The following is a 25,321-nucleotide window of genomic DNA, read 5'->3' on the forward strand; positions in this document are numbered from 1 at the left end:
AATCAGGTCAGATACATATAATGTTCATCAGTTCACTGTTATAATCTCCGGAGGTTTCAAATCTGCACTTTCTATTACTTTATAGCTTCTTTTGACTCTTACAAAATGATAGGATGGAGTTACTGAGCGAAATAGTAACAATTCAATCCATATAATTAAGGGAACCGAGCGATAACTCGGTCTCTGGAGCAAAAATCACTTGCCCCTATAATAATAGGGCCTATATATACATATTATTAAATTGGAAGCATGTGATCAAATAAAAGTTTCTCATGTAAGGTTTCCTAAACGTTTTGAAGTAGAAACGATAAGTATCAACCGAATAAATAAATTATAGAAAGTTGCACAATTAAATGAAACCAAACAACATTCCATGAAATTCTTTTATACATCCAAATGACGATTATTTTTACAGATTTGCAATAAAATGTATTTGTTCTAGAAATCTACTCAATTTTCATTTTTAACTTTTCCATTTAATATCTAACTTTATTGGTGCTTACATTTGGGAAAGATCGTTCAGCGAACTATGGAATGGCTCAATAAGTACCAAGTTAAATAAATTATAAAACGTTGACATAAAGCCTCAAAACGATATCTACGCGCACACAGATATTATATTTCATATCATATTTAGTCACTCTCAAAGTTTCCTGGAAGTTGAATGAAATATCTTTGCTACTATTTAATGGCCGACCAACGTCCGCTGCTCAATTCGTCAGTCAAAACTTTACTCAAACTTTTAACAAGAAGTTTAGTTTTAGTTTTCTCTACCTTTCCTTATTATTTGCTCAGACAGTTTCGCTGATTTTTGGATAAAAATAATTTTGCTTGACCATAAACTCTGTATGCCGATACATGGGTGAGAAATGAAATGATGTTGGAGTAATGATGGTCACCGACTTTGCATTCATATTAGTTTTAGTAAAAATTTAAATGAAGAAAAAAAAAAATGTACGTGGTATATATTATATGTACATATAATATTCCTCTTTTTTGTAGGAGTCGAAAGCTGATTTCATATTTTCCGATTTTCTTCACGGTGGGTACATATTTTTATTAGCTTGAAATTAATTAAAACAAACCAGGCATATGAATATGCACACATTAAATATAATGAATTACATAACATACTCGTATCCTATAACGATGTACTTTCCATATGCATACCACCGACCACACCGATTGGTGGTCGAAAAATTCACCGTTACAAAGCGATAATTAAGTAATTAACCAACATGAGGCCCTATTGAGACGTATGTAGAAAAATACAATTTGGCCGAGCTGCCATAATAACAGCAAAAACTCTGCAATTAATAAAAATTCATTCTTTTATTATCCTCCCACCAGTGCGGTGACCTTTTTTGTTTGATGTATTAAATTCAACTGCGCAAACTGACGCCTTTTCGCCCACAAAATGGATTGGTGTAGTTGTCAGCCTACTATGAAAACACTTAAGGCGTAAAAAAATTAATTAAGCGATTCAATGCCAAGTGATTCAGGTGCTTTCGACATTGTCGTCAATTCTTCTAAAAATTAGTTTATTTGTAGGATTGAGTACATATAACAAGAAGTACACTAGAAAAAATTGGAAAATTTCAAAATTTCTAGCTTTATTCAATGCTGACACTTAGGGTGCGACCAGAGTGAGCGCTGAAAGCCGAGCCGAGATTGTCAGTGCGATAAAACTGATTACATACAAGTCAATACAAATAAGCTTGTGTATAACACAGTGAACGCCGACAAGAGCAGAGATCAAAGCCGATGAGTGCGAGAAAACAGTTTCAAAGCGTTTTGCACGCTTTTTTGCATTGTCGATGTTTACTTTTTAGAGTGCAGTTGTGTTTTTTAATGGTTTAACAATAAAAATAAATGGATATCGATCAAATAATATGTGAAATTTTTCCCGGCCAGAATGTAATCAAATGTTTCAATTTTCATTCGGGTATATTGTTGAAATTTAGCTGGATATTTTCTTAAATCATTATATAATATAAATGATGAAATTCACCAAATTCATTCCTTTTTAGTGTAATTGGATGTTTTCCAAACTCTTTTGTGTTAATAATTGCATTAATCACACTAGGAGAAGCAAAATACTCTTCATCAGATGAATCCATTACCGTGTACAGCAATTTTATAAACACAAATGAACAACAAAACTAAATGACATAAGAGCAAAACACATGGAATAAACAGAATTTCAGGGCTGATTCTCGCATTCACTGTGTTATATACAAATTTTCTTCTCGCATGAAAATAAGCGTCAATAAGCTCGGCTCGGCTCCGCTCGGCATCAGCGCTCACTCTGCTCGCACCCTTAAGATATGAAGTTTTTTGAAGTGAAATGTCTTCGATGCTTTTTACTTTCTTTGAACTTTTTTTCATTTAATTTTCATTTAGTTATTTAAAAATTGATTGGCCTATTAAAATCATGAACAGAATTTTTATATTAGAAAAAAGCCCAAATATATCTTAATCTGCCCAAGAATTTTAAGCACCGCCGTGGAACAACAATGCTTTGCTCTAAAATCAGACTGGAATAGGGATATGGAACTTAATTTAATATGCGAAGATATTTGTTCAGACATTAAAGACTCAAAGACCTTAGAGCGAGCGGGTATTTTACTTATTGGACAAAAATTAGAGGGATCGCGATCAGACTTATTTATAGTAACCGGAAGCATAGTAGCAGTCTTCCAAGCAGCAGGTAAGCAAGAAATAGTTAATTATATGAACAAGCGTAGAGAGGATGGGCAGTAGAACTACTTATATGAATACAGGTATGATATAAATACAATGTCTGACTCTGCACTAAACTTACACGTTTGACAAACAAAAGGAACGGAAAAGAGGGTGAGTTGGAGATGGAGAGTGGTATATGTATAATTAAGGTTTAGGTAGGCAGTCCGGACTTTCACTAAAGTGTACACGAAGATTTTTTAGGTTGCGTCACAGAATATTGTTCGGAAATAAAGGGTTAGTGACTGCAATAGCTTTATTTCCAGCTGCTTTAAATACGCATCAATTAGCATCTGTGCGGTTACCTTTCCATGTTGAATAGGGCCTATTATGGTTCTTAATTGAAGGCGTATTTTCAATAACAGGCTATGATTTTAAATTTTTAAGATACTTAAAAAATGTTCTTTTTCATTTCTGTAAAACAACCACAAGATGTTTTTCTGCTATACGATTGCTGCAAGTTTTATAATGGGATTCATGTAACTTTTCAATTTAAATATATTATATATTATATATGTAAGAACACAAATCAGTGAATCAGTTAAATAGAGTGTACAAGCGCCATGCACTTAAAAGCACAAGCAACTGCATATCTGCATAAATTCATGGACTTCAATGGATGTTTGTGCGCAAGTGCGTAGCAGGATGACAAGAATTTCACCAAAAACGACTGTCTATTCACACTTCATTGTGTAGTGCAGTATTTGCTGGTTTAAATATTCTTCATATAAACTTAAATTGTTCTACATTTCTCACATACTCACAGATGTAAGAAAAGTGAATGAACTTAAATTAGAAATTACGCAAGCTATAGTTCCTTATTATTAAATAGATATAAATTTTCTAAAAACTTGCTTATCACGCGGTAGCACCCCGATCCGAAACCCACTGTGGGCATGAAACTTTAAACTGATAAAGGAAGTTTTTTCCGGTCGGAAGGCATTGACACACCTCCGAATGTATTTCTGTGATAAAACAGCTTCTCATAAAAAGAAACTGACATTCGAAGGCGTCATAAAACGCAGGTCCTTCCATTTGTGGAAAAACATCACAAAAACACCCCCATTGGAGGTGGAGCTCGGCCAAGTACCCAAAACGGGTGTACGCGCCAATTATAAAGGGTGGTTAAGTTTTAAGGGCTGGTGTTGATTTTGAATAAAATACAATTCTGTTTTTAAATTATTATCATTTCTCTATATTATGATAATACTGGTATGCTTCAATTACTAGTAAAACAAAATATCGGCCAAATGGCCACCGCGAACTCGGCGGCACACCTCCATCCGATGGTCCAAATTTTCGATGACGTAGGGGCATAATTGAGGTTCTACGCCGTTAATGTGCCGTATTATCTTATCCCTTAGCTCTCCTGGCTTATCGACGTACACCTTTTCTTTCAAATAACCCCAAAGAAAGAAGTCCAACGCTGTCAAATCACATGATCTTGGCGGCCAATTGACATCGCCGCGACGTGAGATTATTCGGCCATCAAATTTTTCGCGCAAAAGAGCCATTGTTTCGTTAGCTGAGTGACAAGTGGCACCGTCCTGTTGAAACCACATATCGTCCACATCCATGTCTTTCAATTCGGGCCATAAAAAGTTCGTTATCATCTCACGATAGCGAACACTATTCACAGTAACTGCCTGACCGGCCTCATTTTGGAAAAAATACGGCCCAATGATGCCGCCGGCCCATAAACCGCACCAAACAGTCACTCTTTGTGGGTGCATTGGTTTTTCGGCAATCACTCTTGGATTATCATTCGCTCAAATGTGGCAATTCCGCTTATTGACCAATCCACTGAGGTGAAAATGTGCCTCATCTCTGAAGATGATTTTCTTCACGAAGTGCGCGAAATGCATTTTCATTTGAACGCCCGTTTTCATAATAAGCCTGAATAGCTTTAACGCGTTGCTCGATTGTGTATCTTTCCATGGTTCAAATTAAATTAGTCTGAAATTGAAAAAGTTCAAATGAAATGCAGAAAAAAGCTTGACGTTTAGGTGTGGTTCCCATTCAACATCGGCCTTTGAAACTTAACCACCCTTTATATATGTATATCGGAAAATTTATAACGTCCAATTTTTGCATCACTCAAAATAATTTTTTTCATTCATTAAAAAATAATTCAAAAACAAAATTGGTTGATTAGTTTTGCACCACCATGTACAGTACTTGTTATCCAGCTACATGTGACCTAAATATTACGTTGAAACTTAATGCAGAGAGTTGAGTGTACACGAGTATATTTATGTACTGAATACGAATAGATTTGCCTGCTACCAGTATGAATTTATATCCACATTATATCCGCTTGAACAAGTCAAACGAAATTGATTTATTAATTCAAGCAAGGACTCTTCCCCATATGTTTATGTCCATTATAATGAATACGCGGGACTTTACAAATTATTTGTATGCGTGATTATGTGGATATGTACTTATATTAAGCGCATGTATTTATTACTAGATCAAGGTGTTCGTTTTGGAGGATGGTTCCATATGTAGAAGTCTACGCTAGTGGGGAAAGTTACTGATCGTCATTCACTTGGGAGTGACCAGGACGATTCTTCTGCATATGGTTCAAGCAGCTCACAACTTCCGGGATTAGCCCAAATATCCTCTGGGTAGCTTCCGGATATCCGCTCGGGAGTGACCCAACGTAAGAAGGCGAAACATTCTAGGATAGCTGGTTGTGCGCTGGGTTTGGGACCCGCCACTTAAAACTTCCCCCCAATGAAAATATTAAAAAAGCTTCGGACGAGAACTTCCTATACTGATGACGACCCCTGCAGAAGAACTAAGGACCACGATTTGATGGGATGCACCTGGAATGTCCGGTCCCTTAATAAAGGAAGGTGCCTTTGCTCAGCTGGTTGATGTCCTCGTCAGAGTAAGACATCAGAGCAGACATCACTGCCATTGAAGAGATGTGATGGTCAGGACAAGGCAAGAAAAGCTTAGAACCTTCCGACGTTTACTACAGCTGCCATGTAAAGGAGCGCGAATTCGGTGTCGGATTTGTTGTGGGAGAGAGACTTCGTCGTCAAGTACAGTCGTTCACTCCGGTGGACGAGCGTCTCGCAATAATCCGCATCATAGCGCGATTTTTTAACATTTCGCTCATTTGTGCCCACGCCCCGACAGACATCCAGAGCAATCTTAAATTATAGAGGGAACAGTTCTCGAACCTATTAAATAGTGACTACGGAATTGACGAGGTGAGAATAGCGATAAAGCGGCTAAAGAACAACAAAACCGCGAGTAAGGTGCATGCATCAGCTACTATGCAAAATTCGGTCGGATGAAGGCATACCTGCCGATTGGAATTTAAGTGTGCTCTGTCCAATCCATAAGAAGGGAGATCCGGCAATTTGTGCCAATTACCGCGGGATTAGTCTTCTAAATATCGCCTATAAGGTTCTAGCGAGCGATTGTGTGAAAGGCGGAAGCCCACCGTCAACCAACTGATTGGACCTTATTAATGTGGCTTTAGACCTGGAAAGTCTACCATCGACCAAATATTCACAATACGCCAAATCTTGGAAAAGACTCATGAATGGAGAATCGACACATACCATCTTTTTGTCGACTTCAAAGCTGCATTTGACAGTACGGAAAGGAGTTAGTTGTATGCCGCGATGTCTGAATTTGGTATCCCCGCAAAACTAATACGGCTATGCAAGATGACGTTGCTCAACACCAGCCGCGCCATCAGAATTGGGAAGGACCTCTCCGAGCCGTTTGATACCAAACGAACTTTCAGACAGGGTGACTCGCTGTCGTGTGACTTCTTTAACCTGTTGTCATAGACATAGCGCAACGAATAAAGATCCAGCGGCTACGTTGGCTGGGTCATGTCGTGCGAATGGATACAAACGCTCCGAATCTGAAAGTATTCGATGCGGTACCAGCTGGTGGTAGTAGAGGAAGAGGAAGGCGACCTCTGCGTTGGAAAGATCAGGTGGAGAAAGACTTGGCTTCACTTGGTGTGTCCAATTGGCGCCGGTTATCACGAGAAAGAAACGACTGGCGCGCTTTGTTAAACTCGGCCAAAATCGTGTAAGCGTTAATCGCGCCATTTAAGAAGAAGAAGAAGCTACCTATATCGATATATCGGTTGCTTAGGTTATGACATTCTCCCATCAAACGCGCGCGATGTAGTCTCAAATACGGCGAAATATGTAAGTACATGTTTTCAATGTAGGAGTCCTTTGTAGAAAGATTCATTTGTCAAACGATTCAGTGCTGACTTGTAGTTGAAATAAATTCGTTAACTGCTTTAGATGTCCACCGTACTAGTACGTACCTATGAAGATGTACTTTCCACCCATGTTGCACAAATAGGCTGCCTTAATCTGCAATCAATCAAGTATTTGCAGTGTGTGCGCCCTGGCGAAGATTTATGTGTAAATAAGTATTTGCTGGATTTGGCTTCTCCCTCGTTCTGAAAAAAGTATGTGTATTAAGATTGTATTCTAGATGCAAGTACATGTACTAGTATATATCAATCCCTTCCGGATGCCATCGTAAACTTAAGTTCATGCCTACTTTTATGATGATGTCATTAAGAAAACAACTCTTGTTCAGCAAATTATTGGATTAGCTTTGGAGTAAAATAGACTTAGGGAAATCGCATGTAGTGATGTGCGTAAGAAGTAATTTTATCCCATTTCCCGACTTTTACTTGTACATAAATCCATCAATTTATTAAATCATAAAATACATACTTACAGCTCCATTCATAAACACCGGAGTGAAGTCATTGTTCAGATGATCTAAAATCTTTAAAGTGGGTGTAGAACTTATCACATTTCGCATATCTTTAAAGAGCATGGAAATTTTAATTCAAATACAAATTCAATAGAAGTGTCCGGCTATGAAAAGAAATAAAACCTGGGACCAATTATTGATTTCAGCAAAACTACGAGACAGTAAATATACGAGACAGTAACTAATTTGTTCATGCCTTATTTTTATGTTGCTAACTTAAACGCGAAGCTAACATTTATATATATACTGTTAATTGTGTAGGCGGCAACGCATTAAGAGACTTAAACAGCGTGCGTTGTTTTAAATAACCAGCCAAACGCAGGCAAACCCACACATGTACATATGTTTACGTATGTGTGTTGAGGAAGCGAGACAAAATCAGAGTTCTCTAGTCCAGAATGTTTCAAAAAGCTAATGTCCTTTCATCATCCCGTGCGTCAAATATGACAACAAACGATGAAGATGACGTTGCCTGTCACTATGACAGCGTTGAAATGTTGATAACAAAAATGAATGCCAACAACAGATAAAACAAAAGATCCACAGGGGAGTCACCGTACTACAATATAGGAGCCGTAAATTACGGCAACCAACAATGGGCCCAACAGTAGCGGAAAGAGCAAACATGGTGAAGCCGACTGCTGGAGTTTTACAGGTTTTGTTCCGTTTGAGTTCTGCATATGATTACTGTCGTTGTTGTTGCTAGAGCCGTTGATGTACCTCGCTGGGACAATTGCACTTTGCTGACAATGAACCGCAACTGGTGCGAATTAATGCCAACAGCATAAGCACGTGCTGGTATCTACATACATATCTGTGTACATACACAATACTGCAACAACATGAGGCAGAAGCAGCCACAATGGGATCATCATAGCCGGCAACAGCGAGAATTGTTGGGTCATCATCATGAGCAAGAACGAAAAGGGAAAGATAACAATTTTTACTACTCGTACGTATGCGGCCAGGTACTCATTATCCCTTTGTCGTATGTGACTGTAACAATGTATGAGCTGCGATATGATCTGCGTTGAGTTATTCAACTAGAGTTTTGCGGATGCTGCATTTGCAACAATCACTGGTTTTGTCCGCGCAAATTACATAGGAGTATGGGTATGGCGCAATTACCGCGATTGCCGTATTTGCCTCTTATTTTTTAGCCAAATTCAACAACCTGCATTGGACTTGGAAATGTATAAGTTGGGGCATATAGGTTTTAGTTAGCTAAAATATTACTTAACATACGAATAGATATATAGAAATAAAATATGGGTTACATCAAATAAAATCTCTAATACAAATTATTTGATAGTAATGTCACGTCAAATAGAAATTGAAATAAAATTGAAAGTGTAAACTAATCATGTTAGTATGCACATAAATAAGGGAACGCTTAGAAATATAAATCAATTGTGTTCAACGGTGTATATGTAATATAGGTAGTAGGGTCTGAGTCAAAAACCACCTGAGGACATATTTCTGCCCAAAAATGGCTTCGCATATCGCTCCAAGACGGCGTACAAAAGTAAGGCCCTTCAAAGAGTAGACCGCAAAGTAGACAGAAATGATGCTGAATCTAAATGCTTGCCAACGAGGATTAGTATAATATGAAAGCACTTATATATAAGTAAAACAAAAGAGGTTTGGAAGGTAGCTTGAAGGTGAAATGCAAGTTTTGTAAATAAAAAGATTCCCAATAGGGACTGATCGCTGTTACTTATTATTACATAATTTAGCTGTAAGTGCAAATGTGGCGTATGCCTATTTTAAGGGGGCCGCTTATCAGTCGGCTTAAAAAAATAGATTTTTTTTTACTGCAATCGACAGAATATATCGCACCCTAAATACAAAAGGGTCACAACTCAAAATGTGCCTTCTGCTGAAATATGAACTAGACGTTATCAATAAAACGGTCCGCGGATGACATATGGCAAAAATAATTTTTTCGTTTTTTGGTAGGACTGTTATAAGCTTACATGGCAAATTTCAGCGAGATATGTCACATAGTTTGTTTTCTGTGCTACTGTAAACAAGTCAAGCTCGAGTGTGGCCTTTTTGTATTTAGGGTGCGATATATTATAGGAAAATATGCCCTCAAAATTTTATAGCGGAATTCAAAGTGATTTCGGAGTTACAGGCCTGTGTACCGTCCCTCGTGAGTGTATTGTCTACCTGCTGAAAACTTTGAAACACGTTTTTTCAAAACCATGTTTTTGAAAATGGCGTGTAAGATTAAAAAAAACGACGAAAGTTATCGCTTCAAACCGATAATTTATATAAAAATAATTGAAATGCGCAACTAATTAACTAACAAAGTACAAAAAAAAATTCATTTTTTAATGTTATTTAACACCTTTTTTGAAAAAAAGCGAAAAAAGCACTTTCTCTCAATGATGTGTGTTCATTTTTTCATATTTTTATACAAGAGTAGTCTATTATATGCGGGAAAGCCTTCTGAAAAACACAATATTTTTCCTTTGTGTTTCAGGTGAAAACGAGAAGCTGTGCGAGACTCCTCACATGTCCGCCATTTTGTTTTTTTATTCATGTTGAAAAATTGTTTATTACTCTTCAATCAAGCCTTCAAATAAATGCAAAAGATTATTCCTGTGTGTCGCTTTTTTCGCCTTTTAAAAATGGAGAAAAAACACCTTTTTTTGAAGCTACTGATAAGAGACCCCCCTTAAGGCAAGCATGATCCCCCTTCAAAGTTTGGTAGCCAAATTCAAAACGACCGCAACACCCATACGTCAAAGGAACGCCAGATTAGCAGAGAAAATCATCGCTGTGTGTGAAAGTATGTATGAGATACCACGGCAATCAATTCCTCGCTACGCACATGAACTCTATTACTTTTGTTTAATGAGTACTAGACGAGGCAAACGCTCTTTGGCAATTAATTCACGACTCAATGACCTTTGCATTTCCTGAAGTAACTTAAATCGTCGTTAAAAGAATTGAAATGTGTTCTGATAAGATTGCGAACGCTGAACCTAAATAATTATCACCTGGTCTTTATAAATTTGATCTTTTTAATGATCTTGAGGATTGGCATTTATTTTTCTGGCATAGAGTCATTCGAGTATTGTCAAACTCAGCGCACAACCAGCTATTCTGGAATGTTTCGCCGTGAGAAGTTAGCTCACTCCCGAACGGGTGTTCGGAAGCTACCCAGAGGATACGTGGGCTAATCCTGGACGTTGTGAGCTGCTTGAACCATATGCAGAAGAATCGTCCTGGTCACTCTCAAGTGAATGGCGATCAGTAACTTTCCCCACTTGCGTGGACTTCTACATATGAAACCATCCTCCAAGTTAGCATTACATCCCTCAAAATTGACTGTTTGAACATGAAATGAGTTTAATAATGGATAAAGTGAAGAAAGACTAAGTATGCGTTAACGAACAAAGGCGCCACGGCAACGCGTTTTTTTTTCAAAGACTGAGCTTTATGAAAAAATTATCAATACGAGTATTAAGGTCAATCCCACAAAAACTTCTACACAATTTTAGCGACTTTGTGAATTTAAATAAGCTTTCAAAGGAAACAGAATGAATTTATTTCATGCCATGGCAGTAAATAAAATTCTTATTTATTCTCTTAAAATTCTCTTTATTAACAGAATATTTTGATATTCCAAATGCAGCCAGAGAAAGTTTTAGAAACTCGTCATAAATGCATAAGAAAAAACCAATTAAATGTCTGGGCATGCCTCCAATTATGATTTAATGGCTGCTGTACTGATATCTTCAGAGCCGATTATTCTAAGCCGAAAATACTACTAAACGATATCAATAAGTTAAATTCACGAGTGCACGAGTCAAGGCCATACACAGCAAGTAGGGTAAAAAGCACATGTTCAGAGGTCGTTTATATTTACAATACCGGAAGGTGTATAATTTTTGTAAATGGCGTCGCACTCCAATCATATTTGACACCTGTGAACAAGACAGCTGCAGTATACAAACAGGCAACCAATGGACCGCGTAAAGGTCAAAATAAAGATTTCCATCTCATAAAAGTTGTTTTCTATTTAGTAAAAAGTTATTAAAAACATAATTGAATGATTAATATTTAAGGGCGAAGGTCTTTCATATGTATGGAAGGAAATGCTAAACATCATATGTGAAAAAATTGTCAAAATTCGGCGCGATTTTTGAGCCATTTCAAAAAGCATTAATATATTTTAAATTTCTAGCTACATAGGTAAATATGTAAGGGAGAATGGGGAGTTTTGAGACGGGTTTTGTTTTTGGACCCGTATTACTCAAAATCTTAATATTCTGCATATGTCAACGATGGAATCTTTAGTCAATGAATACTGGAAGCTATTGGTATGGCCTATTTAACAAAACTACAATTTTCCTTAAAATTAAAATTGTATATAATCATATAAAATATAATACAAAATACAAAAATGTGGGGAGTTGTGAGACACCATGGTTTAAGTCAATAAAAATGACTTATTTCGAATCGAAATAATCGAAATTTTTTTTCTTCACTCATCTTATAGTAAATCATTTCAAGAATGTTGTGTCAAAATTTTAAGTGGATCGGAGCAGAACTCTCAAAGTTATAGCCTTTGTAGGCACTCTACCTCGAATGCGGAGCATCGATAATTTTTCAGAGTAATTTTTTCAAACGCGTTTTTCCCGAAACGACTTCTTAAAAGTCGGTGCCAATCACAACTCCGAAACTATTCAACCGATTCTTTTCAAATTTGGCACACGTTTTCTAAATCAAAAATACCTCCCCCCCCCCCCCCCCACTGTCTTTTTTTTTATTTTTTTTTTTAAGGTTGTTTTTCACTTACAAATATGCCGAAATTTTTCGCCAAAAATGCTCGTTTAACTGAAAAATTCGACTTTTTTAGTTTCAGATGATTCTACGACGAATGCCAATTGGCACCGCAGAGCACCTCTCGAAAAACATATCTCCAAAAAAACTCTGTCATGGGCTTATTTGTCAATATTTTATTATTAATATTTTTTAAAAACTTATTGAAAAGACGTACAATAACATGCAACTGATTTTATTAAAGTATCTTAAGCCATATTTCTGTAAAAAATTCAAAAAAAAGTGTTTTTTTTAGCGCTAAACCCTACCACCCCCTTAAAATCGAATGTAAACAAATGAATAATGCCGAACGGTAACAATGTCTCACAACTCCCTATGTCTCACAACTCCCCATTCTCCCCTACGTGTATGTACAATTTATAAGTACGAGTGTGTTCCCCTGTTATTTAGGTAACATTTATTTTATCTGTTTTAATATATTTTGAAAAAGTAGACGCACGATTTTCCGTATGCTTTTTTCTCAGCCTGCTGGCTTTTGTCAGAAATTCAACAAAAAAGTTTGCATTCAAAATTTCAGGATTGTATGCATGAAATTTTCATAAACGACCAGAAAGGCATTAGTGGCAGGATGTCAGTTTAACATGGCAACATACGGGTGGAAATGTAGAAGGGCTGCAAAGCACTTTTGTGATTCCTATCCTCAAATTGAAATTTGGACTAAAACTTGCTGCTGGCAATCAGCATCCGTATACGGAAGCTGTAAACATTTTTGCACATAATTTATTTATTTATTTACATTTGCAACTACTACAGCGTTAGCAGTCTACTTCTAGGTGAAGGCAAATTAAAACTACAACAACTTACGGCCATAAAACAACAAATAAACTAAGTGCATTGTAAGTAAGTGAATGAAAGAGTGAATGAATGAATGCATGATATTTTCATTCGTTTATTGGGCATGATTGTGAATGCAAGTAAGAAAAACAAAAACTAAAATAATATTTATGTGTACCTATAAAAAAATTACAAGCCCCAAATGGATTCCCCTTTCATTCACAGAGCTTCAGTTTGTGTCCAAATGTGTTGATATCCAAGACGGAAATCCACTATGATCGAACTGGTTCACTTCTAGTACATTTTGAAGCCATACAAGGAACTTCTGAGTTTCGCCAGGCGATGCGATAGGAAGTGTGAATTGTTCCCCGTTGCATCCGTTTTTATATGCAATAAATAGTTCTAAATTTGTCACATGAGATCTAGTGCTTTTTTAGGTTCGTTTCGAACCAGAGTTAAATTCGATAGATATTCATGAAAACTGTCCTCTGACTCCATATAGTACGGTATTGGAGCATAATTAAGGAAACCCTAGATTAGATTTTTGGAAGGGATGCAAAATTTTTGCTTTCAGTTGGTTTAATTTTTAGTTTAGAAGTGGTTCGCAAATGGCGAAATTATAGTAGCTCTGCAGGGTATGTGGCGTGCATACATATATGTATATATATATAGTATATATGTATATATTATATGCATATAAAGATTCACCTAAAACATGTTAAAATGTTGAATTCAAAGTTGTAAGAATGTTTTACGGTGGAAAAAGCAAATAAGAATATTGCTGAATACTCATATTTTGAGTTTTAAAATATTCAATATTGCAAACTACTGATAATCGGAAATATACGTACGTAAGCAATGCACAGGTGAATGTAAAGATACTAAAAACATAAATGTAAAAGTTCGTAAGAAATCTCAGAATTTAAAATTCTCTTTTACAGAAACAGAAGAAATTCATGTACTTGCAACACATCAAGCTCATTAGCGTGAAAGTTTTGATTGGACACATATAACCAATTCCGTCTTAATATGCGCGTATCATAGCAATGTTCGACATCCGCGAAGGACAAAACACACATTTTCTTTTCAAAGCTAAGGTCCGAATGTCTCATCTAATGTATGATGCTTTGAACAAAACCTTCTTCAAGCGGCACTGTTCGGACCCAGTTGTTAAGCGTTGAGAGACAGTGTCTGAATGCCCTGGGGCCAGCCGCATTTAGGGTGATAGCAGAGCTGATGTCTTCACTGTTCAAATAAATATTTTTTAAGTTCTTAATTTTCTTATTTGGCCTCGAGGGAAGATTGTTTTTTTGTTCTCTTAAGTCTTGCATCTCTTTTAGAAGTGCATTGCTGTCTTGATGTTTATACAACTTCATATTATTTACGAAACAAATGTATTCAAATGAACCCTTCTTCCTCCGTTTACGTTCCAGCTTGCTTTTTGAAGTCTTTATTTTGATGCAAAGTTTGGACGTGAGAAATAAATTGGGTCCATGACCAGAGAAAATAGCTTGAATGCAAAACCCACATCTCAAGGAAAATAGTTTTTATATCGTCGTTAGGATCCTAAACAAATCCGCAAATTGCATCTTGAGTCCTAAAGTAGAGAGAGCTTAGCATAAATTTTCTCTAACAAGTATGGTTTAAATAACAAATGAAGAAGTATGTAATGCAGGGATTGGCCAATACTAAGTTTTCAACGCCATAAATAATGGGCCATAGATGTATGGCTTTATCCAACTGCGTTCAATTATCTATTACGCTTATTATTGATTTTCTTTTGAGTTCACTTGAGAAAGAAATTGCGTTGGTACAGCATCCGTACTTCAACGCTTTCGCTTCGCGCCTGAAGCAAACAAGTTGCTTGGACTGAAATGATTCCCACAAATGTGATTTGTGTTTATTTGTTTTTAATATTATCTTTCTATATTGCACAAAATATTTCTTTTCCAATTTCCACAGCTGAAAAGTAATTTGAATCGTGTTAAAACTAATGACACTAAATGAAAATGTTCATCCCATACATTGAAACGACTAAGCATTTTAAATTTTTTTTTTTTGCCGCTCACTGTAATTCAAATCCGAATATTTTTACTAGCAAAAGGTCATTCTGGGTCTGAATCCGCAATTTATTTTTACGAAAACAGTGAGAAAATCATACAATCATGTCTAATGCAGGAAATATTCAATTTATTTATCTTTTTGCTAAATTAAAAAAACTTTCTATAGGATATGGTCACTATTGACGACGCCAACTATTTGCGCATATTTAGGTATGCTGCATAGTGATGAGTACTTTTACATATTATGACCTAATTTTATAACCTTAATCCATAATCCATAATCAATAACCAATGAGCCTAAAGAGTTAACCCTATTTCATTCAGAACTGCTTCGGTTTTTTTAAAACATCTACATAAAGTTATTGTAGTGTAGGATTCAAGCTTTAATTTGAGTGCGAGTTTCTAGCATTTCGGTTTTTTGAGAAAAATGGGGTAAAAAACATATATAAGTAAGAACACGTTCTTATGAGTTTTCTCTCACTTTTCTCCGAACCATGACGTGATAGGCCCTTTTGGACACCCGAATCGTGTTCAGCACACAAATAAAACCTCCAAAATATAAAAAAACAATTGTAATATATCTATATAACATAGATAGCTATATCTATAAACAAATGTATGACTCCGTCCTTCATGTATTAGTTTGAAACTTTTGTGGGATATTACAGACATTTCAGAGATTTTTAGACCTTAGAAATTTGTAAGCTCGTATACCGCAGTGGTCGAAATTTAGTCCAATTACGTTTTGTATTTATGCAACTTTTAAATAAATGAAAATAAATACACATACGTTGTCAAAACTATCAACGTTTACGTCATCGTCAATGTGAAGATATTTACAAATATTTACCAAGTAGCAAACCACACTGTTCGGTCAAATCCACTGACAGCTTTTAGCCAGAAGCATAATTTCTATCCCAAGACATGCATTTGTGGCTTCCTCATTTTATTTAATTCATCCGTGATTCGGACCTATTTACTTCATATCTAAATAACAGATATTTCAGGATCAAGTGCGATAGCTCTTATTCAAGCCTAAAGCGAATTAAAGCCGGGGTTCCACAAGGCAGTATCCTTGGCCCTATACTTTACGTGCTTTTCACATCTGACCTACCGGTCTCTGAGACTAGCACTATAGCTACCTTTGCTGACGATACGTGCATTTTAGCAATTGGAGATGATGAGACACAGTCCTCTCGCAAACTTCAGGAAGATGTTAACAAAATCACCGAATGGACTACAAAGTGGCGTATAAAACTTAATGAAGCCAAGTCACTTCATGTGGATTTTACAAACAAAAAAATTCAATATAATCCTGTATATATTTCTGGCACGAAAATTCCTTACTCCAATACGGCGAAGTACTTAGGGATGACGCTTGATGCCAAACTATGCTGGAAAGAGCACGTTAAAATAAAACACGTGGAATTAAACCTCAAAATGCATAAATTAAACTGGCTTACTGGAAGGAGGTCTCCTCTTTCCATACAAAATAAACTTTTAATTTATAAACAAGTATTTAAACCTGTGTGGACTTATGGTATACAGCTATGGGGCTGTGCCAAACAAACTCATATCGAAAAAATACAACGATTTCAAAACAAGTTCTTAAAGAACGCAGTAAACGCGCCATGGTATCTGAGGAACACTGATTTACATCGTGACCTAAAGATGTCATTACTATCAGAAGTTGTCAAACATTACGCTGTAGCTCATGCCGAAAGACTCGAAAAACATACTAACCCGGAGGCTAGGCGACTTGCCAATTTAGATGACCAATGCCGGAGACTTAAACGAAAAAAACCAAATGATCTTGTTCCAGAAATTTTAATGACTGACAAATATATGTAAATTTCTGTCAGCTGTCTTCCAGTTATATACGTATTTCCTGTAAATACTATTGAATTTAATAAAATAATATTACTTGATAGTTGTGAACTAGGTGTAATAGAATGAAATGTATTTAAATATTTATAACGTTTCAATAAAAAAAAAAAAAAAAAATCCGTGATTCTAAGAGCTCAACTTGAATATCATGTATGTACTACAAGGTGGCGTAAAATTAATCATATATCTTGTTTTTGAATAACTTTTTTACTAAATAAAAAAAATAATTTAAGTAATGGAAATGTTTATTTTGACCTTTACGCGGTCCATGGCTTGTGTACTGCAGCTGTCCAGTTCATAAGTGTTAAATGTAATTGACGTACGACGCTTTTTGTGCCACCTTGTTTCCCTTGAAATCAACCGTCATTATATAGTTTTCCGAAGGAATACATATTTGTGGATGAACCCCCTAACAGTCACTGGCGTACAAATGTATCTCATTTTCTAAAAATACACATTAATTTGAAAATGAAACTAAAATGCATAGTTTGATGCTCATAAAAAAGTCACGAAACCAATATTGTTTCAAACTTCGGTTTCGAGTCACATAAATCTCCTTTTTTCAAGAAAAGTAGGTTTGGACCACATGTCACCCGTTCCATTGGTATTGATCGGCTATAGAGCAGAGATGCAATAAAGGGTATGTCTTCATAAACATAATTCAATCAGAGACAATTCTCCTATTTAATGTAATGATTCTACCCTTTATCTACTTATTCTGAAAATTCTGATACTAATTTTATAAAACAATACGTATGTTTATCTATTTAAACTAATAACAAATTTTTGTGTTTTTGCCTCTTTGTTTTCAGTATGGACTATACGAGCTTAGGCTGCTGTACGCTCGCTTTTGTGCTGTATCTGAATACCTTGAATGCCGGATTTGTGTATGACGACAGGTGAGCTTCCTACAAATTCCATTGTATGTACACATGCACAACAAAAATGGATTTTCGATGATCAAATATAGAAACTCGGCTATATCTTTGCCTGTGTGTTGTTTTGTAGCTTATAAATATCGAAATTTCCTACAATACATTACTGGTGCTTCGTACTGTATGTTTTCATTTCAATTAATAACTTACTTTCATGGAAAAGTATTAAAAAAAATAATGATTTATGAGCTTAGCGCCACGCCAAAGCACGTTGTTTAAGCTCTACCTTCAGTTTATACTCACAGCTGATTTGCTGCCTTTTGTTATTAATTCTAAGCGAGCATAAATCTACGCTAGCAAAAAAGTTCAAGTGGACAATTCACAATACAAGCCCAGAGTACGACAAACCTGTGTAGTGAATTCACAAAGTACAATTGAGCAGCGCTTATCTCGATTTTATTAGCCAATACAAGTTGGCAAAGTAGCTGCAGGAAATGGAATAACACAAACACACACAACTAACAGCATACGCCGCAGCATAGCAAAAGCCAAAGCAGCACAAACTAAATAACTACTACCACTTATACATATACATATTTACACAGCCCCAAATTGCCATGGCGCACATCAACGGCAGTGCTTCAATGTTTTTAGGAAATGCCTTTGGGAATGGACATGGATAGCGAAAGTAGAAAATGGAAATGGCAGCAAACACAATATTTTGGCGTGGCTTTCATTCGTTTATGAAATTAAGGTCCGTAAATGCATAGGCACATTATTATATGTATGTATGCATGCATGTATGTATTTATACACTGCAAAAGTCATTGAAAACGACTAGCAGACAGAAATATTGTTTATGTGCCCTTATATATGTATGTATAAGCATACATACATCCATATATACGAGTACATATGTGCTTGTATGCAAGGTAAGAAGCAAGTCCCTCGAAATTGCAAACGTCTCAGCAAATAAATGCTGTTCGCTTTAGGAAATCATGCCTCGTTTGCTTAAAATAAGCTAACAACTCGAATAATCGACGCTCAGATTCTGGAATACGGGAGAATGGTAATAATTTCAATAATTTTGATATTTTCGATTATATGTGTTTGCCTTAGAAAAAACTAATATAAATTAATTAAAAATCTAAAAAGAGTGAATAAAAAATATCTTCTTTGAACTTTGAATATTCTTATTTACTTGATTATTCTTATCTACTATTTTCTAGCAATGAATTTGTGGTTTTCATAAAGAGAACTGCTGTTCCATTTTTTATATTTCTTATAGGGATACCTCGTTTAGTTGCTGTGATTTTGATCAGGTTAACAACTTGTGGTAGGCATTCGAAAGCAGGCTCAGCAGCATAGTTAAGTGATGGGTGTGTTTCACTACGTGCATCAGTATGTTTGTACGTGCACTGTTACCTGAGCTGAATTATAATGCGACAGAACAAGCACAACGAATTGGCCGTAAATATTAGCAGTTTTAGATTAGGGTTGTGTTTTATTTTCAACCAATAAAGTATGCAAAGGGAAAATGAAGGGAAGCGGCACTTTCGATAGAAAAAAGATGTCCCCTAAAAACAAAATTGTTTAAGGCGTCCTGCACTACTTTTTAACTACTACTTTCAATTCTTCTGTATTTGGCTGAGTTCGGTTAAATAAAAGTATGAAAACTGCAATATTAACCAATGTCACTGCCACAACGGCGAACATCTTCGGCAGTCAAAAAGTCGTTCTAAACACACAGCCATTCAACGCTCGAGCTGAAGCCTTCATTCAAGCTGCGAAATTTGAACAATAAAGTTGGAAGCAGGAAAATTTGTGAAACGGAAATGGATACGATTGTGATACGGTTTATGTATCCGCATTTGATGAAACTTAAAGTAAATAAAAATTTAAATCTCCCATAACACATTTTGTGAAATTTGTTTACGTAATTGCCCTGCAAAAATGCTATTTTTTTCTCATAAAATATTTAACATAAAAATTGTATGATAATCCTTTTTTTCTAACAAAAATAATGAGAAGATCTTTGCAACATTAGCTAGCATAAGTTTTATAATGAAATAGGCATTAAAAAACTCAATTATCGGACTTAAAAACAGCAAAAAATAGAGAAAATAGAAAACCAATAAGAAAAAATATAGTCTAGAATTTAATTTGGGATGGCTATTGATTTTTGCCCGTTCTACGAACAACATGTACAAAATTAAATAAAGAGTTAAAAAAAATATTTTTTTTGATTCACTTATTTTTATTACTAATCGCTTTATACTTATAAATTATTTCCAAAGACAATATTGTTAAGCCCAAAGAGTGCGTTTAGTGTGAAAAGAAGTCAAGGCTTCCTGACGAAGCGCATTTTCATAAGGCGTTTGTTTACAAGCAAAACTGCTACATTTGGGGATCGGAAAACCAGGACGTGATCGACAAAAAGCAAATGCATCCACAGCGAATGACAGTTTGTTGCGGATTTTCGAGCGATAGCATAAGTTAGGTTAGGTTGACCTGGCTGGCTGAAAGCCATCACATAGACCTATTAGTCCTTAGTGTTACCAGATCGAACTAAACCTTTACGTTTCTTTGTAGTATACATCTTGTAATACGTCTGTGTCTTTTGCGAATCCAAGCAAACTCTGAAGCTATAACCCCAAGAGGCATTCTCACTTCTTATATTGTAGAGCTTAAACGCTTAAGATTTTAATCTGGTTCTAGCTAACGAAGAGCAAGAACTTAGAAGGTGTTCTAGCGTTTCCCTCTCTTCCAGTTGATTGCTTTTCTTGCATTTTACAACATTTTTGGTGATATTTCATATTAGTTGATTGCTTTTATCGCCGCTTGACTGTCAACGTATATATTTATTTTGGCGTTACATGGTGTCTTTGCGAATGCTATTTCCGCAACCTTTCCTATAGAAAAGACTTCTGCTTGAAAGATACTGTAGTGGTCTGGGAGCTTAAATGCATGCCTGATGCCTAGTTCTGCGCAATAAATCCCAGCCTCTACTCCGTCCACCATTTTCGAGTCATCGGTAAATAAATTAAACGTTTTGGGGCTAGATTTCACTCCTCTTGCTCACCCACCCCTCTTCTTCTATTGTTTTTCGGAATTTCTTCACCCAATTGCATTTCAGAATCATATAGTCCATCTTGACCCTGTAACTCTTGCCCATTGGCGTATTTTTTTTTTAATTTTTTTTTAATGAAAATGTTGCTGGAAGTTCCCAAATTGAAGACATCTATCTTTTACACACATGCCCGGCAATAAGCCACCTCGACAAAGTCAATTGGTCAACTCGGAGCAGCGATTTGACGCCTTTCGACTTTTTTTATGGGATGGGAAAAAGTCGATATTATGCGAACACTTCATTAATATCGAGTAGTAGAGGATGCGTTGCTGCGAAGTCAGCTAAGGCAGCCACATGAATGAATTCGTTTTCCATAGTTCATGGGATTGTTTGCTCTTTCGAATAAATCAATAATAAGCAAAACAACGAGATGATTTTCTGTTTTGTTCAATTTTTTTTGTAATAAACCACTATTGTTTTCGGAAATTTTGGTCATCCTAAGCGCAACCATAAAAACTTAAAATCATATTCAAACTATATCCCAAGCAATATAAAATAGGACCGCCAAAACATGCTTCGGTGCAGTTTGTTTTCTGGTTTTTACACCAACGATAACTACGTAGTGTGTGTAGGCACGATATAATGGCTTCGCTTCTCGGACGCTGTTTACTTCGTTTGGCACAGATGCACACACAAAAACAAAGGCAATTTTAATTGATTCGCTATCTTAAATATAGATTCTTAAGCCTTTAAGAGATACTACTTGGCCTTCAAGCACTTTTCCCCAATAATATTTCGTATCTTGACAGCATATATACATATATACAATTGGCGCGTAAACTCTTTTAGGGTGTTTGGCCGAGCTCGTGTTGATGTCGTCCCACAAATGAAGAGACCTACAGTTACAAACTGACTCCGCAGGGCTGATTTTTTTTATGAGGAGCTTTTTCAGGGCAGAAATACAATCGGAGGTTTGCCATTGCCTGCCGAGGGGCGACCGCTATTAGAAAAAACTTTTTCTTTTTTGTATTCTTCTTTTTGACAATGTACTGAATTTAAAAATATTTCACACTTTTTATAGTGATGACATAGGAGTTGATTTTGAGAAAGCTCTTTCAAATTAAATCTTTAAATCTGAGTAAAGGCTTTGTTTTCATTAGAAAAATGCAATTTATACGTTTACTTTTTGATAATTTTTTATTTCCTTGGTTATGTTTTTTCACTAGTTTTATGTGCACGTGAGGTACTTGCATTTACCTGAATATGTATATATATTTAATCTCACTCAAACTCATATCATCACCCAAACTTATGCATATAAAAGTATGAAGAAATTTTAATATATTGAATATAAATCCCTCGGAAAAAATCCTGATTGCGCGGCTATAACTCCAGCCACCTTCGATTGATGAATAGCACCGAATATTTATATATTTGTTCACAACATCAACAAAAATTCGATATTAAGAAAATTATACGTAAGTAAAAACAAATATCGGGTGTTTTTTTAGCTGCACAAGAATTATCGATATCTAGAACTATTCTTTGACAAACGGGAATCAGCTAAACATTGACGACATTTGGTTCCAACAAGACGGTGCAACTTGCCATACAGCGTGTTTAACAATCAATTTATTGGACTCGTAGCCGCGACGGACATATGCCGGATATCATAATCTAACAAAAATGCCGTGAATATATCTACCACCTTTTAATAAAAAAAAATAGCTCCAACAATATTTCTGTTTCGTATTTTCATTTTAAGTTCTCAAACTCTTATAAAGCTAAAAAAACACCCGGTATAAAAATGTGCTTGTGTATTGTTGGGTCAACTTTACAGTGATGGCTCATTAGGTTTAATTGTCACTCATAACGCAAATTAAGCACTCATTCTAAACAAACTGAATATTAAACCTTGCTCCCATTTTCTCACTTATAATTTTCGCTTTCGCATATCTATCATAAATTCGAATAAATTCAGCATATCAATCTCCTATTTTGAACGGGCGGTTTTTTTCAAGAATGATAGATTACCAGATTACGACATCCGTGTGAGTAATTTTGTATAAGATATAAGAATTGAATTGGCAGGAAAAATTTGCTCATGAATAACAGTAAAAATGAAAAACAATACAGCAGTAAAACGACTACAAATATTACATTAAAAGTATTACGTCAGCAATCACGATGTAGTAAGTTCAGAAAGTAAGGCTACTTTATTTTTGGCCAATTTGACAATTGACTGTCGTCAGTATAGAAAATAAACAAACTTTAGTGTGCTAATTTACGCATATACATATTTATTAGCTTCTCGATCATTTGCGCTTACTCTTCTTCTCCTTTTTGTATGTTTATTTTCTGTACTGACGTCACGTCACTTATGTATTCTATTATTCTTGGCCAGCAATCAGCTGATTTTGTGAAATGCACTGAGAGAAAGATGGTGGTTCGCTACCTTCTGTATTCTCTCCACCATGGGATGTTGCTACCTGGTGCAGCCTCCCGGCAGGTAAGTTTCCTCATGACATTAGCTGCGGTTTTGTTGCTGCACAGAGGCGCGTGTGGTTCGTGGTTTACATGAGGTAATAACTGAATTCGGCCGCCATAGCCGAATGGGTTGGCGTCTGGCTACCATTCGCAACTCACAGAGAGAACATTGGTTCGAATCTCGGTGGAAACAGCAAAATTAAGAAAAACATTTTTTTAATAGCGGTGCCCCTCGGCAGGCAATGGCAAACCTCCGTGTGTGTTTCTGCAATGGAAAAGCTCCTCATAAAAAATAAAATAAAAAAATATCTACCGATCAGGGTCGGCTAGAAACTGTAGGTCCCTCCATTTGTGGAATTACATCAAGACACACACCACAAATACGAGGAGGAGCTCGGCCAAACACCCAAAAAGGGTGAACGCGCCAATTATATACATTTGTTCTAATGACAGTTCATATATTGTTTATAAGCCATCAAAAGCATTTGCGTCTCAGTTTTGTTGAATTTTTTTCTCTGTGATGGAATTCAAACGTAATAGTGTGATTGCGCTGGAAAATCACAACCAGCCATTGTTCGTAAGCTCAGTCACCTCAAAGTGAATAAAATGTTTATGTATCGCACTATAAAACGTTACAATAATACTGGTAGCATTGCAAAACGCTATGGAGCTGGACCATAAAAACCGCAACAACGCCAGAAATGGTTCGGAAAGTGAAGGCTCGACTTGAACGAAATCCACGTCGAAGTGGAAGAAAAATGACCAAAGAACTGAAAATATCGCAGGACAGCATTGGACGCATATTGAAAAATTAGCTCAAGGTCAAGGCTTACAAGTTCCAAAAAGCACACGATCTTTCACCCCAGCAAAAAAAAATTAGGTGCGAAAGAGCAAAGGAGTTGTTGCGCTTGCTCGAACGTGGCGAATTTCGTAACATTGTGTTTTCTGATGAAAAAAATTGTCCAATTGAGCAGTTCATAAACACGCAAAACGATCGTGTTTACTTGACCGAACGCTCATACGACAATTTGAGCCTACGTATGGCCACTCGAGCAATTTCCCATCGCAAGTAATGGTTTGGGCCGCAGTGACCGCTGATGGACGCTCTCCAATCGTTCTTATCGATTGGATGCGATGGTCAAAGTAAATGCGACTTATTATCGGGAAAATGTTTTAGAAGCTGCTTTAGAGCCGTGGACACGCAAACATTTCGGTCGTAGACCATTGACATTCCAACAGGACTCGGCACCATCTCATAAAGCTTGTGTGAACCAAGAATGGTGAAAAAATAATGTTCCATACTTCATTTCGTCCACACAATGGCTTTCGAATTCGCCAGACGCAAATCTGATGGACTATTCCGTCTGGTCCATATTGGAGAGCAAGGTGAGGACTAAAAAATATGCCAGTTTGGATGCGCTGAAGAAAGCGATTATACGAGAATGGGCTAAAATACCTCAAGATCACATTCGTGCAGCATGCAACTCATTTTTTGACCGTTCGAAGGCTATAGTCAAGGCAAAAGGTGGTCATATAGAGCTAAAGTGAGTAAATGTTAAAATTGTAATCGTTTTTGAACGAATTTGTCTTTGAAATCAATAAAAACTAATTTCATACAAAAAAGTTATGGTGTTTTGAATAGGTAACACTTCATATCGTTCACCCTGTATATATATATATATATATTTATATAACCTGAATTCGATATTAGTTTCATACCGACATAGCGACATAGCTGATTAAGTTAGTCAGTCTCAGTCGGTATATTGTTTTAATTTCTCTTAATTCTT

At 36.2% G+C, this 25,321-nt stretch overlaps 1 protein-coding gene across 1 annotated transcript in view; it reads left to right on the forward strand.

Moving 5' to 3' along the window:
* The window catches only part of LOC128863570 (protein O-mannosyl-transferase TMTC2), a 204,279-nt gene that overhangs the window by 130,000 nt on the left and 48,958 nt on the right, over window positions 1-25,321 (forward strand). The window contains exon 4 of the mRNA XM_054102793.1: window positions 17,912-17,998. Coding sequence (XP_053958768.1) covers window positions 17,913-17,998 — 86 coding nt within the window. The 5' untranslated portion in view covers window position 17,912. The remainder of the gene's footprint in view (window positions 1-17,911; window positions 17,999-25,321) is intronic.

This window comes from Anastrepha ludens, chromosome 5 (assembly GCF_028408465.1).
Source record: "Anastrepha ludens isolate Willacy chromosome 5, idAnaLude1.1, whole genome shotgun sequence".
Taxonomy (NCBI): Eukaryota; Metazoa; Arthropoda; class Insecta; order Diptera; family Tephritidae; genus Anastrepha; species Anastrepha ludens.